The 19,662-nt window shown below is 39.2% G+C and overlaps 1 protein-coding gene across 1 annotated transcript in view; it reads right to left on the reverse strand.

Moving 5' to 3' along the window:
- The window catches only part of LOC137258306 (ankyrin repeat domain-containing protein 27-like), a 32,070-nt gene extending 15,681 nt beyond the window's left edge, over positions 1–16,389 (reverse strand). The window contains exons 1-16 of the mRNA XM_067795941.1: positions 16,310–16,389; positions 12,986–13,137; positions 11,858–11,995; positions 11,065–11,124; positions 10,501–10,591; positions 9,493–9,576; positions 8,440–8,534; positions 7,541–7,600; positions 7,270–7,326; positions 5,851–5,993; positions 5,285–5,415; positions 4,263–4,341; positions 3,275–3,340; positions 2,656–2,743; positions 1,514–1,609; positions 144–333 (exon numbers count right to left, since the gene is read on the reverse strand). Of these exons, the coding sequence (XP_067652042.1) occupies positions 144–333; positions 1,514–1,609; positions 2,656–2,743; positions 3,275–3,340; positions 4,263–4,341; positions 5,285–5,415; positions 5,851–5,993; positions 7,270–7,326; positions 7,541–7,600; positions 8,440–8,534; positions 9,493–9,576; positions 10,501–10,591; positions 11,065–11,124; positions 11,858–11,995; positions 12,986–13,090 (1,483 nt within the window). The 5' untranslated portion in view covers positions 13,091–13,137; positions 16,310–16,389. The remainder of the gene's footprint in view (positions 1–143; positions 334–1,513; positions 1,610–2,655; positions 2,744–3,274; positions 3,341–4,262; positions 4,342–5,284; positions 5,416–5,850; positions 5,994–7,269; positions 7,327–7,540; positions 7,601–8,439; positions 8,535–9,492; positions 9,577–10,500; positions 10,592–11,064; positions 11,125–11,857; positions 11,996–12,985; positions 13,138–16,309) is intronic.
- Between the last annotated feature and the right edge of the window lie 3,273 nt (positions 16,390–19,662).

The raw sequence follows: 19,662 nt of genomic DNA on the forward strand, positions 1-19,662 counted from the left end.
TTTTGGGTTTTCCTTGAAGTGGATGAAAAGCTAAAATCCAGATATCCGGATATTCTGGACGATTTACATAAAAACAAATGTGTCCAGATATCTGAGGTCTCACTGTAGTTACACTAGTGATACATTAAATACACATTGAATACCTGTGTATCCTCGGGTATCCCTGGTATAGGCAGTAACAAGGTTTGAGTTGGATCGTATGTGAGCATGAATCTTCTCACATTTGTCACAGGTACACAATGGATGGCACAGTTTGCTTATCAGCTCATCTGATGCCTTCTTTGGTTGCTCCAGCATCTCCTGCACCGCAGGCTCATCACCATTCTGTACTTGCTGCAACAAATCAGTGGAAAAATGATACAGCTTGGTCAGGACATATTCTACTCCAAATTACACACATAGAAAGTTTAAGAGAGATTTTGTCCAGCCTTTAGTAACGTGTGTTGCACTGAGGTCAATCCATCAGCTGGTGTCAAAATGGCGGCAAAGAAATGTTCTGCCACAACAACTCAATTCAATGCGTATTGTTTTCTTTGATTTAGTGACAACATTTGGCTAGATGTGTAAATATTGTCAGATTTATTTGTTGTTGAACACTGCACTCAGCAATTTTACAACTATATGATGTCAATCTGCAAATAATCAGGGCTGGACCTGACAATACAGTGATTGACAATATCAGCATCAATCTATGCACGAGATACAATGACATGTGTCAACCAAGTTAATGAAACAGATAATCTGATCCTATCAGTCGCCCTTTAGGGCAAGCATGGGTTGCTGAAGACCAATCTAACCCAGATCTTTACAGGTAGTGTTTGTCAGAAGGTCTTCACTTTTGTTTCCAAGAATGCTCAAATGAAGCAATGTTTGCAAAAGACACTCAAACAACCAGTGAATCCACCAGTGAATAACTGTAGTTGCACTGTCTTGTAATAACAAAAATGAACAAGTCATTACTGACAAAACTTACTATAACACAAATTCAAATGTGTTCATGATGAGGCTTGGATGAGGAAGTGACTAGAAAGACCTATGCTGTGCACGTGTTCGCAAGAGGACATTATAACATGTTACTGATTGAAGTTCATGAGCAGAATATTTGAGTGAGCGAGTAAGTGAGAACTTTTTTAGGCTACCTTTGGCAATATTCCAACAAATTCACAGCTGGGGCAATAGAAACAGGCTTCAAACATTGTATCCATGTTGGGAATCAAACCCAGGTCTTCAGAATGATGAGCGAAGGCTTTAACCACTATACCACTGACAGGCAACGGGGTAGCCTAGTGGGTTAAGCATTCTCTCATAATGCTGAAGATCCGGGTGTAATTCCTCACATGGGTACGATGTCTGAAGCCCATTTCTGGTGGTCCCTGCTGTAATATTGCTCTAATATTGCTAAAGCAGCATAAAACTAAACTCACTCACTATGCTGTTAAATGCAGCCAAGATGTGTCTGATGTGGAGATGCAATACACTATAATAGACCGGTGAACACGTGCCAGGATCTCACCTTAAAGAATTCTTCAACAATGGGCAGGTTGGGGCCACTAGACTGTCGCTGTAGGCCATCGTCTATCACACCATTCACTCCTTGCCAGTTGTGGTCCTGTTGGAAACACATTTTACTTACATGACCAACTATTTAAAATATCGTTATGGTTACAGGTAAAACTCAAATTGATGAATTCAACACTTTAGGCCAGATCAATTTTGTTTGTTGTTTTACAGATTTTGTCCTCAGAAAACCCAAGGGCAGAAGGGAAAAAATATAAAAGTAAAATAACCAATAAAAGTAATATTCCATCTGACAATTTATGAGGTATATTTGGGGCGAATAACAATCAAAAATAAGATTTTCTTGTCAGTTGACATATTTGGCAAATGCAAACATTAGGATTTTATTTTTTGAGCAGGGAAAATTCACTTCTATTTTTTCCTAATTCTTGAAAATATACTTTCATGCTCAAACTATCAAGGATGTAGCTACCATGGAGACTCACAATCACTATGAAAAGAAACAGGTAGGAGGGGCCATCTCAAAAGCAAAACAAGGACAGGTGATGCAGACAATGGTTGGGGTCAGGCTCAGGGATAGAGATATCAGCTAAGATATGATAATCCCTTGGGAGAATAAAACAGTGGAAATTCATGGCATGTCATAACAATTTACGAACAATATCTAGTCCTGTTGATGTTCAAGTGGTCATGCTACCTATATACGATGCTTTTCTATGGGTATCAGGTATTATACTTTTTGACACATCTCAACATAAACTCTATGAAAGAAAGACATGTAAGATGTTAATCAACAGAATACACAAGAGATATTCACCACACATGCAACAACAACTGTAATCCATTCATTGTTTCATGCATTATTACAGCCCTAGTTATCAAGAGTGTCAACATGAACAGTCTATGGTGATAACGAGGATACCATTTCTTATCCAGAGGGCATGAGCTACTTAAATAAGACTTACTAGTATCTTGTACCCAACAATTTGTTTGTACCTGGATGGCATGGCAATTAAAATTTCTGTTATCTTCATCATGTGCCTCTTTGTCAAGCAATATGTGTGTACCAGCTAGGAGACCACTGTTACTTTGTTGTCCACAAAGCATTAAGTGGGTACCAGGTAGAGAGACTGTTACCTTGATCATGTCCCTGCTGAAAACCTCTTCCTTCACCTTCCCACTTTTGATGTGCTCCAGGGCTGCTTCAATTGAAGCCAGGTAGAACCTATGAATACACAAATACCATCTAGAATGTAACATTTTCTGAGACAGAATAATCCCAAATATAACATGTTTAATTGCACCTGTTGTTAATATCATCTCTAGTCATGACTTGGCTGACTACATAACATCATATTCCAATTACAAAGATCGATGCTCATGCTGCTGATCCGTCGATTGTCGGGTCCAAACTGAGATATTGCTGGGAGCGCCATATAACTAATCTCGGTCAATCACTCATAAACACCCGATTTTCTTTAGTTGTCATACACTAAAACGTGCACTGTCATAAGTCGCCAGTTAGATTCGATCATCAACATCCAGTGCTTCTATTGAGAAGTGACTAATGGGATGGTTAGGCTCAATGAGTTGGTTGATGAATTTGATTACACAGATTACACAGGCCAATGCATCTAATGTAACCCACTGGATAGTCTAATAAGATTCCACACTTCCATCTTGTAGAAGGTAAACAGCAGAGTGTGTTTTACGTAATAAACAGACAATAAACAACCAAGGTCAGCCTCTGACTTACCCAAATTCTGCATCTTCTGAGCACTTTGCAAAATGGAAGTGTGTCATAAAGGCAAGGTTTGCTGTCCTGAAAACATCAAGGTAATCTTTGTGAAAAGTATGAGAAACCATTTTTCAAATTGTAAAAGCAACAATATTATTAACCCTTCACTGACTGGAATTTGTCATGATTTTTCAAAATTCAAAAACAGAACAGTGCACAAGTTCATAAAAACAAGAAATATTTGAAGGATCTCATCTGAGTTATCTTTGAGTTATGTTTTGGGAACATCATTTATTCACAAATCAGAAAACAATCAGAAGTATACATTCATTGATACATCAATATCCTCATAAACTGAGATCAAGAAACATTAAACAGTGTTTGAGTTATGCACTGAAAATCAAACAATACATGGAAGACTGACAGACAGGTTCAAATATTCTCTTCTGATAATAGCTATAGAAGGCACTTTGGCATAGGAACTTGGACAAATTTCTCTCTAAATAATGATTTCACTGTGAATAGAAATCAATGTACCTTGACCATTGTCATAATGGCCACCAACAGAGAGTCATTAGCAGACCACCTGGAAACAATAACAGTTAGACACAGGCTGGCTGGCCATTAAAGCATGGTAATGTGGATGAGCTGTCGGATACTACAGGCTGATCAGACATCTGTTGCAAAGGGTACAGTCTGATCAGGATTTGATACATCCAGATAAACAGAGAATGTTAGCTTTTGACCCCCGAACAATGGCCCCTTTAGGCAGGTTGGCAGACAATCGCCACTGTGATGCTGCTGGGATGCTGCTGCACTATCATGTAATTGCATATTTCCATGCCAAATAAAGTATTGTGGAACCACTGATAGGCTTTTGGACTTGTGGAGACCTATCCAACCATACCAGCCAGGTACAACCTATAAGGCTGAACTGGCCACAGCTATGGTTGGGGAAGCATTTACTAGAAGGAATGCCATAGGATGTTGATACGATGAGGCTTACCAGTTCGGTATTTCTGACTTCACAATGAGGTATATCAAAATTGGAAGAAAGTCATCTGTTGTCATCAAGTCATCAGCAGCTGGAAAAGACAGAAAACAGCATTACAGAAAGAAATGTTTTACCTTTATGAATTCTCGAAACAAAACAAAATCAAAGACTGTCTGATCTCATCTAACTGAAGCTTGAGGTAATATGCATAGTCCTATGGTAAGGTAAGTTAAAAATATCAATTTGCAAATGTGAAACGTTCTCTTCTGCATTAAAAGATACCAGCCCTTTAAATCCCGTTTACCAGTAACCAGAGGGGCCTGATCTTCCTAACACTAACCTGTGAGTCACGGTCTTGCTAACGCTGACCTGTGAGTCCTGATCTCAAAAACATTAACCTGTGAGTGCCAATCTCGCTAACACTGACCTGTGGGTCCTGATCTCACCAACACTGACCCGTGGGTCCTGATCTTGTTAATACTGACCAGAGAGTCATGGCCTCGCTAACACTAACCTGTGGGTCCCTATCTTGCCAAAACTTACCTGAGAGTCCTAATCTTGCTAACACTGGTCTGTGACTCACGATCTCACTAACACTGACCTGTGTGTCCCGGTCTTGCTGACATTGACCTGTGAGTCCCGGTCTTGCTAACACTGACCTGTGAGTCCCGGTCTCACAAACACTTACCTATGAGTCACGGTCTCGCTAACACTAACCTGTGGGTCCCTATCTTGCCAAAACTTACCTGAGAGTCCTAATCTTGCTAACACTGGTCTGTGACTCACGATCTCACTAACACTGACCTGTGTGTCCCGGTCTTGCTGACATTGACCTGTGAGTCCCGGTCTTGCTAACACTGACCTGTGAGTCCCGGTCTCACAAACACTTACCTATGAGTCACGGTCTCGCTAACACTAACTGTGAGTCCCAATCATCTAACACTGACCTCTGAGTCCTGATCTCCCTAACACTGACCTCTGAGTCCCAATCTCTGTAATACTGACCTGTGGGGCCTAATCTTGCTAACACTCACCTGTGGGTCCTGATCCCTTCCTCGGCTTGGTGAGAGCAGCCACCATTCTTTTCACACAAAATAGTCGACCAACAGGAGTTGTGAAGTTGTTCAGCCTCGACAGTTCAACCTTTGCCAAGGACACATTCTTGCTGAAATAACCATATAAGAAATATTTTGAGTTCAAAGGATGTCCTGTCAAATTGCAACAAAATCCTGATTGACAAAATTCACTCATAAACCTTCTGCCACCAGGTTCACTTAGATGTATGAACCTTTGTTAAAGTTTTGGGAGTGAAGGATAAAATAGTTCAGATGAAAGGGAAGGTACTTTTACCTTATGACTTATCATCATTTCCCCAGAGAAGGCAAACAGTTTACTTATGAATAACAAATATTTTTCAGTCTGTCCTTCACATTCAAAGAAATTAAACATTTGTACACCAATATTAAAATATGGTGATCACGATCACCTCTGTAGTTCAAAGCAGGGTATCTGAGAAGAAGTTGAACAGTGACTCAGCCTGGATGCTGTTTTGTCTGAGAGAATTATTTGCAAGGTAACTGACCTCATATGTCCAACCCACCTGAAAATCTTCTTGATGCCCAGATCCTGCAAGGTCAGATCAGTCAGGTTCCGAGTCATTTTATTCATGTCTGCATCCTCAGAACCCACACATGCAGTCACAACACGGAACAGTTTCCTGAACACAGCATGCATGTAGTATGTCTGAAATAGGACACAAACATCATCATCATCATCATCATCATCATCATCATCATCATTATGAGTACATCCTGATCATCAGTTTCAATAAATCATCATCATGAATACATCATCATTACCATCAAGATATCATCACCACCATCAATACATCATCACTATCAGATCATCATCACTATCAATACATCAATATCGCCTTTAATACAGCATCATCATCATCATCTATGCATCATCAGCCCTATCATTACACCATGATCATCATCATTAATGCATCATCACAATCAATACATAAACATCACTATCAGTACACCATCATCATCATTACCATCTATACATCACCTTCATCACTATCAGTGCGCCATGCTCATCATCAATAATACATCATCGTCATCACTATCAACACATCATCACCATCAATACATCATAATCATCATTACCATGAAGACAGAATCATCATTGCCATCAATACAAAATCATCTTCACAATCAATACATCATCACTAACAATACCTCACCATCAATACATCATCACTATCAGTACATCATCATCAATACATCATCACTATCAGTACATAATCAACACATCATCATTATCAATACATCATCACTATCCATTCATCATCATCATTATCAATACATCACCACAATCTGTACACCATCATCATCATCATTACCACCATCAATCCATCATCACTAACAATACATCATTGCTATCAGTATTCCATCATCATCACTATGAATACATCATCACCACCTCTACATCATCATCACTATGAATACATCATCACCATCAATACACCATCATCACCATCAATACGTTATCATCACTATCAATAAATCATGAGCATCAATACATTATCACCATCAGTATATCAACATCATCACTATCAATACATCAACATCATCACTATCAATACATCAACATCATCACTATCAGTAAACCATTACCATTAGTATTATTATGTTTTAGCAAATCAAAACTGTACAAGATGTCTAGGTTATTGATAGTACCCAGCAACATGTTCGTATGTCAACACACAGCCTAGGAACTCACAGACTCCATTCAATCATTTGTTAATAGAATATATTGCTGGGTATCCATACTAAACTTGAAATCAAAGAACACTCCATGCATACAAATGACAGTGCATACTATGTTGAAGCATTTGCATGACATCAACTTTCAATACCAATGTCAAATGTTCTGTAATGCTGCAGTGAATACACCACACACTTAAGGTCAACAAACTACTTCAAAACGACAACTTATTTAAGCTACTCACCTCAACAGCAATTTTTATGTTTTCCATGTAATGAGTGCTATGGCGAGCTGTTCTTTTCTGTAAAAGATATTGAATTATGACTGAATCATGACTATACAAAAAATCTGTTAAATGCCTGAACGACAGTACATAAAGTAAGATTTGCAAGTCACATATGGCCAAATGAAGTTTGTTTTTAAATAGGATAAGATATAATGCACAACATGATCAGTGCCAAACAACATGTCCCTTTATTTTCCTAAAACTTTGTCATGATAAATATTCATCTCACCAGGACTGCATCCTTCAGCACATACTGCATGACCTTGGTGAACTGAGCATTTGCAGCATCCTGAAGAAAATACCAAAACAAAAGTGTTGATTCAGAGCCAAATTTAAGTCTGTATGCCTGCCAAACCTATACTGCATCAAAACTACAAGTAACTCGGCCTGTCAAATTAATAAGGGGTGGAAGGTGGTCTAGTAGTTAAAGCATTTGCTTGTCACACACCAAAGTCCTCATCCTCGAAATCTCTAGGGTATACGTTCCAAAATATCTCCATTATAAACTGGACGCATCTACGGCTTGGCCCGAACAATTTAGTACCTCCCTTGGCTGGCTCTTTATCCTATCAGGTGTCTACGCTGGGAAGATGAGCATACCCATCACAAATCACTTTCATTTTTTAAATTATCTAACTGATTAAACTTAGCAACACAACCTATGTAGAATTACTCTGAAAGAGGAAGAAAGAGTTCTTGCAAGTTTCGGACCTGTCAATTTGTCTGTATGATTCCCCCAAATCAGAGTCGCACTGAGAACAAATCATCTCTGTTGCGACCCATATCTTTGCTGACACTGGCAAACTTGGTTGTATTGGTGGCTTAGATGATTTGCTACTGTGAGACTATGGAGCCAGCAAAGGGAGGTAATAAAATTATAAGGCAGAGCTGTAGATGCATCCAGGGTATAGTGGAGATTTATCAGAACATACACCCGGGAGATATCAAGGATACAAATTCCTGGGTCAATTCACTACATCAGTAAATGATGTGAAGCCCATCTCTGATATTCCCAGACTGGAATGTTTATAATCCATATTTACACTTTCCTAAAATTATAAGAACAACTGAATATTTTTTTAAAAAAATACTTAAATGGTTTTGTTGACAAAAGTTACTGCCACTGACCATGATACTGCGAAGTCCTTGACCTTCAAGTTGGTCAAATGCCATGGAGAAAGTGTTGAGCATCTTGTCAATGTTGTCTCTCGCCTTCCATCCTCCTGCAGGCAAAAATGGCAGGATTGTTTGAAAGTTTTGTTTACCACTGCATTCAGCTGCATTTGAACTTAATAATCAGGGTCTATATTCTCGAAACATTACAAGCCCTAAGAAATCATAACTGTGTTACAAATGGACTTAAAAAGTTTGTAAGGAATGAATGTTTTGAGAATAGCTAGCCAGGTCCTGATAACACAAACTAAATATATATGGGTCAGTAACTTACAACAAGCAATGAGGGATAGATACCTCTACATGGACAGATAATGGTTCTGTCTTGTTTTGTTGTTGAATTCCACAGTAAGAATTATTCAAGCTATATGACAGCAGTCTGTAAATAATCTAGTCTGGACCAAACAGTCCACTGATCAAGAGCATGAGCATCGATCTACACAAATGGGATACAATGACATGTGTCAACCAAGTCAGCAAATCTGACGATCTGATCACGCAGGTTGCCTCATGATAAAATGGGTAACTGAAGATCAGTTCTAACCCGGATCTTCACAGGTCTGCAAGTTATAACTATGGGGAAAGAAGTGCTCGGTTAGTGGTTGCCTTATATTGAGAGAGGACACTTCATCCGGGTAGGACAGTAAGGCTCAAACGGAAGAGAGGCCATCCAGACTACAACTGCACGCTGTTCAGAGAAAATCTGGGGTTCAAATGCACTAATAGTGCATCTTCAGTAGAACTGAAGACTTCAACACCTGAATATTTCGAGTAAAACATAAACTAAAAATTTAAAAAATGAACAGCTTGTAACTATGATACTTTCAGCATGTGCTAAGATCTATGTCTACAGAATAATGATCTCTAAGAGAACTAAGATCTGAACTCATTGACATTGAGATCAAGTATGTCAAAAGATCGCAAGAGAATGAAGAGAACTTGAACCCAATGATTAAAAACAACTGTCAAAGTTCACAACAATCCAATAGTAATTCTTGACTAACGTACCCGTATGGTTCCATAGTAGGTCAATGCACTGCTCATACGACGTGGGTCTTTTGATGGTACTGCCCTCATCAGGAACAGTTGCATCTACAAGAGGCAAATTGAGATATCTGTACAAAGATCTTTATCAAAAACACACCAGATATTTTAAATTAAAATTGGTTACAATATCTTAAAAGAGACAGAGAGCAGTGTGGAGAACTAGCAATCGAGCAAGGACTTGGTGTAAAAGCTGTAGCACTAAACCGTCCTTCGCATGACGAACTAAACTTTGACTAAACATCTTGTTGCAATTTTAAAAGTTATCAAACTCGCTCTTTAACACATCAAACACACGTGTCAAACTTGTGGCGAGTTGTTGGAATGTTTCCCCTCTCAAACTTGAGTTTGACAATATGTGTTGTTTAACTTTAGTCTACCCAACCACCCAAGTTGATGTTATAAACAAGGATCCATATCCACAATTTGTGATAACATGTCAGCAACACAGTCATCAAAATGTGTCGTTGGGGTCTTCTAGTTTCATCAAACATAGCTGCATCAGTTGTGCAGCTTCATAGTTGTGTGGTGAGGGGTCCTGTGCATAGAGTTCAGGTCACAAATTAGGTGAATTTATGCAATGAAGAGCTCAGAAAGTCCTCCGATGGATGACAGTGTTTGACAGCTTGACTCCTGAGAGTTTCTAGGACTTCAGTCCTGTGCCGCAATGAAACACATGGGATACATGTGGTCTGAGCTTATGCAAGTGAGTTTGTTCAAAACTGCCTCTGTCCACCCAGCAGTGAATGGGTACCCAGTGGAATAACTATAACCATCTGGCACCTCAGAGACAGCTTGGATTTTCCAGTGTAATAATCATGATAATAATCAACAAAAGTTGTGGCACTTTGAGCAAGCACTAGTGATGAGTATGGTGCTCTTCAAACGCACTGTGCTATTACCAACATTATGTACATTCTTGTTATAAAAAAGGCAATTTGACAAGACAATATACATCACTGAGTTAGATACCTGTTTTTGAGTTGAGGTATCTGTCAAGACACACCACCCTGTAGCTTTCATCATTGTCCGTGTGAAATGTCTCCTCAAACAGAATCTTCACCTGAAGATAAAAGCAAACCTTTTTGTGATGACCCTGAGAGTGAGGCACGTAACTGCCTGCATACAAAGTCAGTCGTCTTACCCACTCAGCCACCACGACTTCCACAAAACAACCAGTAGTCGATACCCATGTCCGACAGCTAAGAGTGAGTGAGTTAGTTTTACACTGCTTTTTTCAAGATCACACATTGTACCCATGTGGGGAAACAAGCACAGGTCTACAGCAAACTGACACTTTAACCACTAGGCTATCCAACAACAGCTGTGAATACACAATACCATTTAGAAAGTAGTCTATAGGCATACCCTATGTCTTAGCAATTTACAATAAAAGGAATGGTGTGGTCGGACTAGATGATACTGGCCACTGCATCCTAAAAAACTCATGTGAAATAGTAGATTGCATCATATAAAAACTGCTACAATGCATCTGAAACATTACTGAGTCATCAAATACCAAACAATTTTCTATACCTCCTGTGAAACTTCATATCCCTGCTTTGTGACAATCTTGCCTTTCACAATCTCACAGTCCTGTAATGAAAGAAGCAGAGAATAACAGAACATGCTTTCACAATCTCTCAGTCCTTTAATGAAGTGTTAAAGTAGCGCTGCAAAGAGTCATGTCACAGATGACATCCACAACTTGTAAGCTTAGTGAAGTGGCATTTTCCTAAACTGGCATACACACTAAATGAATCAAATTTTCTGTGACCTTGACCTTTTATGCAGGTCACTCACAAATGTATCAAATTACAGCCCAGACCAAATGATTACATATAATTAGTTTCTCTTACACAAAAGATGTTTCTTGACTTATTGGTTAAACAATAACTAGGTTATAACATAAGACATCTTGGACTCTAGACACCTCAAGATGATCATTTTAGAAATTCCAAGATCTATTGGAGACAAAAAGGAAATACACTCGATAACACCACCAAACTTTAAAACACATTATGAAACCATTTGTTTCTGAAAAAGTATTACCAATGATCTAATCAATCAAAAATTAATTCAGTTCGCTGTTCGGCAACAAAGACACTAATACAAAAAGTTAAATACAAATAAATAGCAACAAATACAAATATATATTTGTGAATATCTTATACCTGACATAAAAAAAGCATAAATGACAAACATTTCATGCAAATGATTACGTTCAAAACTTTCAAAACTCATATTTTCCATATAATAAAAAAAAAAACATATTGTGAAAAACACTGCTTGCAGCAAAATTGTAAGTTGTAACAGGGCTGGTTACCACCTTTGAGGACAAGGACTGGTACAGCTGGTGGGCATCTTCAGCCTCCTCGGCCCCGCCCCGAGGGACTAGAACGTGGTCCTCCACATCAGAAGGGCTCACTGGCTGCTTTGGCACACTCTTGAACTGGGGGATGCAAACCTGGAACACAAATGGATACACAGGGATTCTGAACAAATAGGACTTTTTAGACAGGGCACTGTTATGTGAGTGAGCGTAGTTTTACGCGATTTGTAGTAACATTCCAGATATATTACAGCAAGTACACCAGAAATGAGCTTCACACAGTGTACCCACATGCAGTGTATGAAACTCCTAAAACAAGTCAGGAAGCCCACAGGACTGACAACTAAAAATGTTGCCAGCCCTGTTAACATGTAACTAGCCCTGTATTAAAAATAGGAAATTGAGATATGGTGAGGGAAAAAAAGTAACTAATGAATTTCTTGTAGTGAGGTAAACATAAACAATATGCAAAAGCAAATTTAATAAAATCATAACTTGATGGTTACTGTTGATTCGTTTAGTGTCACTGCCATCAGAATCAGAAAAGCAGAAAAGAACAACATTATTCATTGGCTGAAAGCATTCTCTAGACCAGTCACATTTAGAGTTAGATAAATGGGTAGGTTTGATTGATCATGAACTGTATAGACACCATCAAGCTACCACAGTTGTAAACTATTTTCAAAATATGTCCCAAAGTCAATGACATGGTCAAATATATACCCTTAGAAAAAGTACTGTCCCACCATGAAACTAGTAGGCAGCGGGTCGCCAGGCAGACGCTATTTCATACACTGCCATTTGAGGAATGAAACTCAGGTGACTTAGTCCTGAACCACTATGTATGGAGTGAGTGAGTGAGCGAGCGAGTGAGAGTGAGTGAGTGAGTGAATGAGTTAGTTTTACGGCAAGCATGGGTTGCTGAAGGCCTATTCTACCCAGGGACCTTCACGGGTCCACTATGAAGTACATGTGGTTTCCCTTCAGTCACTTTCTCCAAAATATATACTTGTTCATCCAGCAGTAAATAGATACCTGATACTATGATAGGATAATGTGACTGTGACATGGGCTGTATACTCCCTAGGGAGCTGATATTTTACTGAAATGCCTTGGTTACATTACCAGCCAGTCATCCGCTGCTGCCTTGTTAAGGATGTCCGGAAATTGGCACTGGAGGGCGTTGAAGAAGGGATTGTCGTACAGATCTTCATCATACTTATCACTCATACTGATAGGTCTCAGCTTTCCTGGTGCTCATGATGAATAACTGGAATCTGTAAAAATACCAACACACTGCAATATTCCTGTTCCATGCTGAATAATCGATCCACTAATTATTGATGTGAAACATTTATTTGTGATTACACTTTCTTATTTAAGTAAAGATTCTAGTACTATCTATTACTATTCTAGATTCAAACCACGCCCTCAGAGTCAGGCACGTATTTAAAATAGGAGGTAAACATCATGTGTTGGCCAATTTCCGGGTGTTCCGTGCTTCAAATACTCAATAACACCCGGAAATTGATACCGTCGGTTCCAAATGAAATATTCCCATGCTTCAAATACTCAATAACACCCGGAAATTGGCCAACACATGACGTTTGTCGACATTTTCAACAAAAATGTAAACCAAAGCGTTCTACTGTCTGCACTCGTTTACATCGAGTACGGGTACAGCAGTGGAGTGTCATCAGCTGACCGTTTCAGCTAGTTCCCATGGTAGCATCTGCAGCTGCTCATTTGTGACATCATTCTGAATTTACTTCACAATATGATTTGAATTACACAACAAAACATAATGTTTACGATGTTTCTACGTGTCAATACGCAGAGGATAGTCTTACAGTTTCTGGGAATCAAATACCATTTGATCATGTTTTTCAACCAATCAGATTACAGAACACACTGACTTTTGGTTTACAATAAGAAGTAAGGCCTGCATATATAGCTATTCAAAACTTGTGTCAGAGTTATCAGCAATACCTGCAAATAACATGGTCGGTATCGGACAAACTACAAATTCAAATTCATGTGTATCAAGAGCATTTGCTTCAGAATCACAATCAAATAGTGACGATACAATGTACAAGTAAATAAAGAAATAATATGGATGACAGCTTCTTGTTTATTAAATGTCACAACGTTTCAGGGCTATTCCTTGCCCTTTCATCACGTAGATCAATACAAACAAGATACATCATGAGTGTATATACCTATTTGTACAAGAAGCCAGTGTTGTTACAATATACAATAAATGGCTAAGAGGTCGCTGAGACGGCAAGATGTACAGGTGAATGAGTGAGTTTAGTTTTACCCCACACTCAGCAATATTCCAGTTCTATGGTGGCCATCTGTAAATAATCGAGCCTGGACCAGACAATCCAGTGATCAACAGCATGACCATCATGTCAGCATGTGTTAACCAAGTCAGCAATCATGACCAACCAATCCTGTTACTGGCCTCTTACGACAAGCATTCCACTGGCTCCCACTAACTGACTGGATTTGGCTAATGACCCTGGAATATTTTCTTTATTGGTATACTACAGAAAAACTATTGAATCTTTTTCAATTATTTCTTCTGATATGTTTAGACAACATATCAAAATAAATAATATTCAAAAATGGTGTTTGTTGTTTGTTTAGTTAATCAGCCACAGCGAGGGGAATGTCAGCTTTGGCAACCTGTCAAAGGTCCTGTCCCGTGGACCGTTTGATGGCAGTGCCCAGTTTCATTGGGGTATTTTCAAAACACCGCAGTGCTGCCATTCTAAGATTAAAATGACTTGAAAATTGGTGTACCATAAGATCAGAAGATGGTCTTTCCTGTGGTATATTTTATATTTCGATGAATTAAGAGGAACTGTGTGGAACTGACGTTTGAAAAACTCCCCCATTTTCAAGTGCTCGCCATTTTCAAGGTAAGTGCATTTTCAATCAGCTTCATTGTGTTACATAAAGAGCAACATTTCCCCTTTAATTTGACATATATATCAACAATATTAAAATTGGGTAGGACAATGTGAGATCGCACAATATGAAACTAGTGCTGTTCGAAAGTGAAGGCCTATTCTACCCTGGGACCTTCACTGGTCTATATAAGTAATAAGTACATTGTTTACACAAGGGAGTTTATACAAGTGATCAGCAGATGTAGGTAAAAGACAGTCATGATCTAAAAGACGTCCAAGCCACTGGGTAGGTACACCTCTTGGTCCCTGTTCGGCTGCGGTTGTAATTGTCTTGTCATTAAAGACCCTAATAGTTCGCGCTTGTGTCAGTCATGGACATTAGAGGTTATTATGGTTGATTGTTGCCAGTCAGTGAAGTGAGAACTGACCACTAGGCTTTTACAAACAGTCTGCAGGGCTAAAGTAAAATTACTTTCATATTGTAGCTTTAATGCTGTTGACATACCATTCAATCTCAATGAAACATTCTGCACTGTCCTGTTAAAACTGAGCTGCAACCAGGTCAAAGACCCTGATCAATGACACTGATCAACGACCCTATTACCCGTCAAGCATGGGTTGCTGAAGACAATTCCAACCTTGAGCTTCTCAGGTCGGAATAGAATTACAAATAACCACTTGATGTATTATTCAACTGGTTCAGTGAATGTTCAAGAATGGATCAATACCTCACGAACGGTTGGGTGTCGCTTCATCGATCACTCTTGAGGTCAGTCAGTCAGTGCATGGCTCCCTAACCTTAATAAACACCAGTGTTCATGAACAGTGATCCTGCAGATTTGCCAACGGTCAGACAGAAGTCCCCTACCTGCTGGCCCCAGTGTCTGACTGAATTTATCACAATAACTTTGTCTGAAGTTGTTATTTGTGGCATGTGACACTTGTTCACTGTTTATAATATATGTTTATAATGTTTGTCATTACATGTTAATAATTTCAATGCCAATAATGAGAAATGTTAAATCTGAAATGTGTGTTTAATTTTATTTTTTGGGTCCTGTGAATTTTCAGTGAGTCTGACATCTGAAACTTACAGGACCTAACGTCCTGTTACTTTGAAACACCATTCGTGAACACTGAAACACACCTGGAGTATTTGATGTAGTGTCCCAGAAAATTAACCCATATCATATGAATGTTGAAACGGTGGAAGTGAAACAACTGCTCGTAATGCTGAAAGTCGAGTGTATTTGAAAACTGAAACATCATAATTTGTTTATACAACTGACGTGTTATACAGACCAAGGCTGCAACACATCATACGCCGAATTTAATGTTCATCTACGAAAGTTCTGACAACCGGATGAAATTGTAACGAAAGGATGTTGACGATGACTAATTTATCTTATTGGACTACGCATTAAACTTATTGGCAACGGGAAACGTTCCCAATAACTATTCGCCCTTGTTGTATATAAATGTCTGTCACTGTAGTGGTTGGTGTCAAACTGTGATGTGTTGTCACGCCTACCCGAGAAGAACTAACGGAAAACATCGCCACCCTCTTCCATGTTTACATCGCCAGTTGTTTGACTCGTGCAATTCAGCTCCCACTCGCGTCTATGAAATCTATCTGTTATCAATGAAGGGAGGTTACTGAATACAGAATTGTATCTGCACTTTGTCCGACCATTCAGCTCCCCACAGCGATAGCTAGAACCAGGAGCTTAGAGTAGCAAGGTGTCACGTGCTGGGAAGGAGCGCGTCCGAAATGTTCGAAGGGAAGCTACTCTAATGATTGCTAAACACGTGTACCACCATAAAGTTTCATTCATGTCTTCAAAGGAAGAAATTAGTTTAGAGAGAGGTAAAATGTATATTGTCACAGAGTCACCAATTCCGAGTAAACAATTTAAGCTGGCCTAGTCTGTTATACAGACCTTGATACAAATATATCCAAGAAATTAAATGACTTAAATGTTTATGAAATGGGTTAATTTTTGTGCTTATAAATATGTTGGATATCATACGCTCAATCTTGAAAATGACTGGCAGTAAATGTTTTAAATGGAATTTCCTCTATGACGTCAAACGACGACAGAGAGGTCATACACGTAAAAGGGGGCACTGAAACTCAAATCGTTAGGGACGCGGTGGGCCAGCTGGTTAATAACAGCGCCAGGCTAGTGATCCAACGCTGTACGTTGAGGTGTCGGGATCGAGTCTACCTGTGACCGGGTGTAAAAAGCTTGGGGTCAACTTAGTGTGCAGATTCTTTCAGTGTTGTCACAACCCCTTGTGTGCAGTACACGACCCTGTGCACTTAAAAGAACCCACGGATCCCTTGGTTTATGACCAGATGGTGGCCACATGAATACGTGCATGCATGTTCACGTAGTAGCAACGTGCTGTTAACCTGGACAAAGTACTGTGACTATGTGTCCCAAACCACCCATGCAACTGTCAACTGGGTACCTCGTTAGGATGAGTGAGCCACGATAAACTTTGTGCACCTAGTGGCAGCAAGAGTAGTATACCCCAGGGAGCTGAGATTGATAATACGATGTGATACTGGGACTGACATTCAGTGATCCAGGGAAACAAATACCATCTCCTTGAGCAAGCACTAGTCGCATAGTTATGTGCTCTATATAAATATCTCATTCTGTCAAACGAATATGCTGTGGATACGGACACTATATGTTTGTGATGTTTTCGTTCACTGTGAATAATTCGTTTCCAGTATCAAGATCCCCATTGTGACCAGACACTTTTTGGTAGTACAACATATTTTGAAAAGATATAGAGGATCCTAAACGACCTTCCGTGTAATACCATTTTTAGAAAACGAGTTAATGATTTTGATGCTAAATCTTTCACGAGTTTCACAAGAATCACGGAATCGAGTTTTGTATTGCATGCGGTGTGATGATTCTCAGCTTTACGCGACTCTAAAACACCTAGAGAATACGAGTGGTTACGGCGAGGCACTGAACATTATTTCAACGAGGGCGTAGGAGGCGACTAAAGTGATCGGGTGGTCAGGCTCGCTGACTTGGTTGACACATGTCATCGATTCCCAATTGCGCAGATCGCTGCTCATGCTATTGAGCACTGGATTGTCTGGTTCAGACTCGATTTTTTACCGACTCCCGCCATATAGGAGGAATTAATACTGCTAAGTGCGGCGTAAAACTAAACTCACTTACTGACTAATCCATCTATTACCCATAATGCAATTTAAAAAGAAGAACCATGAAATAAGAACCACCGGGTGACTGGACTTGTAACCTCAAACAGCTGATTCGCTATGGACAATCGCTTTCAGTTGACATTTACAATCGTACCATACTGTTGACGTAATTGTTAGTAAGGAGCATATAAATGTAACTTCGGCTACCTAAAGAGAATTTGGGGTCAAACATGCGAATACGTATGATGGTAACATATGTGTCAAATGTGTTTCTAGCAGATGGGGAGTCATTGGAGTATAATGAAGTGGAAATATCCTTTTTTTGGGGGGGGAGATATATTTTTTTTGAGAAGGGGATCATGTTACACCAGAGAAAGACGACATTGGTTTGATTAGACGACATTGGTTTGATAAGTAGATGTCTCACCGAATTTCCATTAATTGTATTAACGCTCTTTCGACAGATGTTAAAATGTGTGATTGAACGTCTTAGTGTCCTGACTGGATCGACAATTAGACGGTTTGATTGTGTATTTTAATGTCAATAACAAGTGCGTTTGTATCAATTTAACATAAATGAAATAGTATATTTCACAACACCAGAATATCGTTTTTAGGATAAGACTTTTCTTTGTTTATGATTATGTGGCTATTTCTCTTCATAAGTATACAACGAAATATGCAAAAAGATAGCGCTCTTTGCATGGAACTATAGATTAATGACATACTATTTGTCCAAATTAAAACATGACATTGTATATATTGTTCTGAACAATTGTCGAAGAAATATTGTTACAGTTTTATATCCTGTCATCTCAATATTTTTAATGGAATATAAACGGATTATATTATCGAAAACAATTATACTGATTCGTAAAATATTCGTGATAAATGATCGTCTGGTCAATCATTATAGCACCACTATTTTGTCTATAAAACATATTCATTGAACAAAACTAATTCCTTTAAAATCTGTGCATATACATTTGTAACATAGTCTATGGTCACCCCCGGTCAGAGCCAGGTCAATCCATGGTCAGCCCTCTGAATGCGTCAGCAACTGTTTATTAAAGAAACTGTAAGGAACTGCTGCAATAAATAATCCAACGCGATGACATTAACACATAATCGATTGGATACTACATGTGACCTGCAAGAAACCATATCCATATTGGGAATTAACGCTGACCCTTTTGGTATCTGTCCAGCTGTTTGCATGACATGTGGGATGCAGATGGCCGAGCCTTTAAGACTGACCAAGAGACTACATAACGGGAGGTGGTCAGACAGAAAACAGAATCATGGAGGACAGCAACAGAACCAGCAACTGCAGGAGCAGATCTTAGCAGACAGGCCAGGACTTCTTCACTGCCTGGGGATCCAAGCCACTGCATGTTGATGTGACGAATCAACAACATATACTCCCCACAACCTCTGTCTAATTCCTTACTTTGTTACAAGTAAAGGCGATCCTCTATTGGTGCAGTGACCCGGGTCCTCCTTGATGTCTCTTGGTTCAAGAAAGAAATTCCACCAAACATTAACCGGCCAAAGGAAAAGGAGGTAAGTACCTTGAAGTGTTTTTCAAGTTGCCTGAACAAAATGGCCGGACAAGAGTTGGGGGAGTTTCTCTAAACTACGGGCAATTACTAAGCAAATTTATCTATAGTAGGGATCACCGGAATGTCAAC

The sequence above is a fragment of the Haliotis asinina genome, chromosome 12 (assembly GCF_037392515.1).
Source record: "Haliotis asinina isolate JCU_RB_2024 chromosome 12, JCU_Hal_asi_v2, whole genome shotgun sequence".
NCBI lineage: Eukaryota > Metazoa > Mollusca > Gastropoda > Lepetellida > Haliotidae > Haliotis > Haliotis asinina.